This window comes from Momordica charantia (assembly GCF_013281855.1).
Source record: "Momordica charantia cultivar OHB3-1 chromosome 5 unlocalized genomic scaffold, Mcharantia_2.0 BLBB01000005.1, whole genome shotgun sequence".
NCBI lineage: Eukaryota > Viridiplantae > Streptophyta > Magnoliopsida > Cucurbitales > Cucurbitaceae > Momordica > Momordica charantia.
Genome location: NW_028275163.1, coordinates 15185048 through 15188889, shown reverse-complemented (window position 1 = coordinate 15188889; position 3842 = coordinate 15185048). Strand labels below are relative to the sequence as shown.

Below are 3842 nucleotides of genomic sequence, written 5' to 3'. Positions count from 1 at the left end.
TCTAGAGTGAATAGTCATTTTGAGGTACTTTAAATTCTTTGAGTTTTATCGAGTCATTGAGATGAAAAGACTTCAACTAGTTCAATTGGTTCAAGCTAAGAAAAGTTTTGGAGATGTGAAAGGTCAAATAGTTAATAGAAAAAAAGAGACCATACCAAAGGTTTAATTAGAAACTACAAAGGTAAGGTTGTTGTAAGATTATATGTTGAACATGTGTTGGAAATTAAGAATATGTGTCATTTGGAGTTTTAAAGGGAACGCCAAGAGTATATTAGCCTTAATAAAGAATAATACGTGAGAAGCAGTAATGGACAAGGAAAAGTTTTATCATTTTGACAGACCAAGAATTGTTTTCATTTGAGAAGGACCCTCCTAGCTTAACGAAAAAAATAGGTCGCTCATTTACTCTTATTCCCAACACATACTAAGAGCACAAATCGTGGGAAATCAATCCTTTGACAAAGTCGACAAGGTTTCCTATGAAAGTTCAAGGAAGATCGTGGTTATAATCTCAGCCCATACATATGAAAGTTCCAAACTAGGAGTTCATCCTAAATTAAACAAATTTTCACTAATAGTTAATCCAAAAAGTTGAGTAGTACAAGTAATCGTTCTCATTATTGCAAACTTGCCAAACTCTTATCAATCAAATTCAAATCCGCACGTTCAGATTAGCAGATGATGCGTCCAACAACTACTAGAAAAAGGCAGTGGAGAACTTCAATATCATCACAATTGAGCTTCTTCAGATTTAAGAAAAGCAATTCGTTCTACAGAAAAGGAAACCTCATATGTTTATAAAAGCAAGGCATTCAACCAACACAACCTTGGGCGCGCCTAATAAATGGATTGGCTTCGAAACTCATCAAACACTTCATTATTTTCCACATAATCCAAAACCAGACAGTCACATCAAAACCCAATAATAACAGGGCCAAAACCATTGAACAAGCAATGAATTTCAAAAACGAAACAGGATGGTAACATAATTTACAGGGAAATTTTTGTATACACCAAATAAAGGTATGAACTAACCAACAGCGTCAAAAATATAGCTCAATTAGACTCTACTGTACAAAGCAATTAGGGGGAGAAGAGAATTGATATATCCGCTAACGATATTTTTGTATATATATATACTCACCGAGATTTGCAACGCGTAGAGAAAGTGAGAAAGCAAACGAGACGTACTTTGCCTGTTTTATATGTAAATCTCTAGCTGAGGCTAACAAAGAATATAACGAATGATATAAGACTCAATATTCACAAAACTGGTTCCTCTGGACTGCATGGCCAGACCAATGGTGGCTAACTGGTGCACTAGAATTGAAGCGATTCCAACTTGTTTCTGGAGCATGAGCTTCATGAGCAAAATTTACCCTCTTCCTTCCTCTCCTGTTTCTCCAACCATTTTCCTTTTGATAGCCATAGCCATCACAATGGAATCTTGAAGCTTTGAACGACGTCGAATGGTACCAATTTCCACTCATCTTCTTGCTGTTTGCATTTGCATCCCCCCATGATGTTCTCCAAATCCCATCTGTAAGCCTTCTGTCTGATTCATTGTGATTATTCCCCCAATCATTCCAACCAACTGAATTATTCAAATACTCATCTCTCAAACCTACACTATTCTTGGGAGCATAGTTCATCTCCCAAGAGTTTCCTCCATCATCAGCATTCGGAACAAAATTACCATGCTCTGCTTTAAATGGTACAGCATTAGGTTTCTGAAAATCTTCTTCAGCTTCGCCCCATCCAGTGCCCGAATATGATTGATACAGGCCAAGAGCCTCATACAAACCCGCAATCACTTCATCTCCCTCTCGAACTACTGGGGGATTCGGTTCCCGTTCCAGGTCTAATAGCAGGTCAGGGTCAACACTGCAATTCCAATCGATCTCATCTATATAGATGTTAGGATCAGGCATTGATATATCGCAAGGAAGGCCGTTGATTTTTGCCCAAAATCTACTCTTTGCATTGTGAAATGCTTCTTCGCCTGCCGAGTCATTCCATTTGACTACACTGTCGTAGAGATACATACACTTCTTGGTGTCCAGCAGCTTTCTCCATGGAATCAACCCAACAGAGGAACAAAACTTCTTCTCCCATGATGGCACATCGGAGTGCCAATTAACTGTAAAAGGGAAAGAGCGGCAAGACGATTAGACTACAAAACTAATTCACCAGTAGTAAGCAAAATAAATACTAAAATCAGACACCCAAAACAAGGAAAAACACAAAACTACTGTCACTTTCAGAGATGAAAGATAAAATAGAAATAGAATATAGTCAGAGACTTCAAAATGCTAAAAACTGAATCCACTGCATAGCATACAACACTAGAAAAGTGGAATAATAACAAGCATGCATAACAACCCAAAAACAGGTATCAGAATCTGCTATAAAACTACAGCTGGTCCAGAAATTTCCCTAATACAACATCATTGCCAAATAATGATACCAAAACAAGAAAAGTAACATCAGTCAGAGAGAAAAATGTTAAAGCAAAAATTTCAAATTGATAAGTTATAGTTGGAAACAAAAAATTGATGAGAAAATTTCAGAATTAAGAAAGGCTCCAACAAAAAAGTAGATATAAGCAACGAAACCTACCAATTATTCTTCAGAATGATCATAATCATGTAACCATCAAGAACAAAAGTATTTCAAAAACGAATCATCACAGAAATCACACAATTATACAAAATATAAATAGATATACATCTTGATCACCAAAAACGTCGAGAAATTTCGAACACCCCACTCTCCATTTTTCTAATAAAAACAAAACGAGAACCGCCGCTCGTGGAGATCGCAACCGACTTCAAGTGCAACGGAGGGAGCACTCGCGGCAAAGAAAATCGACACAAAATCAAAATATAGCCAAAATCATTTGATTGCAATCAAAGCATCAGCAATTATAACGAAATCAAGAGTTAAATAAAAGGATGGAATGAACAGCATTTTACCTAGACGTGCGTTTCTGCCCTGTAATCTCGTCCCCGTCACTTCTTGGTCACGAATTTCTCCTCTCTCTCTTCTCCAACTACCCATACGAGAATTGAAAAGCCGATGGGATTGAAACCTAAACAAAAATTAAAAAAAAAACGTGGTTGCAGAAGAAGAACAAAATCAGTGCCACAGAATCGGCTCGAAGCAGAGAAACAAGGCGTGGGCTCTCAGAAAGGGGAAAAAGACAATAAGAACAACAGAGGTTGGAGCAAATCTTGGGAGAGACGGAAGGGGCGAAACTCGAAAAGGGAAGAATTTGGATTGGCTAAGGAATAGCAGAATCTAGAGGAACTTAAGCCAAATTGCTGAGGTTTTTCTTGATACGTTATTGATTAAGATTTGATGTTTAGCTTACGGAAAAAGTGTCTCACTTCTTTATTTTTTAATTTAGTTATATATATATATTATATGTTGATAAATTATGTAAATGGCCCTTCACTTTGGTCTAATTTACCAATTAAACCACTGACTTCGTCTCCGATATCACACACCGTGTCAACGTAAGCGAAGACTGTGCCAGATTCCACGCCCCCCTGAATAGACCATAATAGTTAATTATTGTTACTTTTTTGCATTTATTTTGAAAATAAATAAATAAATTATGTGTCAATTACATTTTTAGTCACGAGTTTGGGGGAAATTGAGATTTTTTACCCCCAAATTTTTAAGATTGGAGTTTTTGTTTTCAATGACTCTTTCTGACTTTTGGTGAAGGTTTAATTACGAAAATGCCCTCGCATTCTCTTTCTTTTTTTCTCACGGCCTTTCTATTTTTTTTTTCCTTTTCTTTTTCAATTTTTCTTCGGAAATTTTCAGTAAAATCT

The 3842-nt window shown here is 36.6% G+C and overlaps 1 protein-coding gene across 1 annotated transcript; it reads right to left on the bottom strand.

The window, feature by feature from the left end:
- Positions 1–849: 849 nt before the first annotated feature.
- LOC111021336 (FK506-binding-like protein) lies at positions 850–3377 on the bottom strand. Its single transcript, XM_022298255.2, has 2 exons — positions 2976–3377; positions 850–2140 (listed from the first exon to the last, which is right to left on the bottom strand). Exons 1-2 carry the CDS (start codon positions 3058–3060, stop codon positions 1257–1259), a joined length of 969 nt encoding a protein of 322 aa, XP_022153947.1. The 5' UTR covers positions 3061–3377; the 3' UTR covers positions 850–1256.
- Between the last annotated feature and the right edge of the window lie 465 nt (positions 3378–3842).

Bases quoted from the DNA above. Each gene is read 5' to 3' on its own strand.
- LOC111021336 (XM_022298255.2), bottom strand. From the start codon at position 3,060: ATGGGTAGTTGGAGAAGAGAGAGAGGAGAAATTCGTGACCAAGAAGTG. The intron at 2,141-2,975 runs GTAAAATGCTGT...TCCCTTTTACAG, and splicing joins GGGCAGAAACGCACGTCTAG to TTAATTGGCACTCCGATGTG.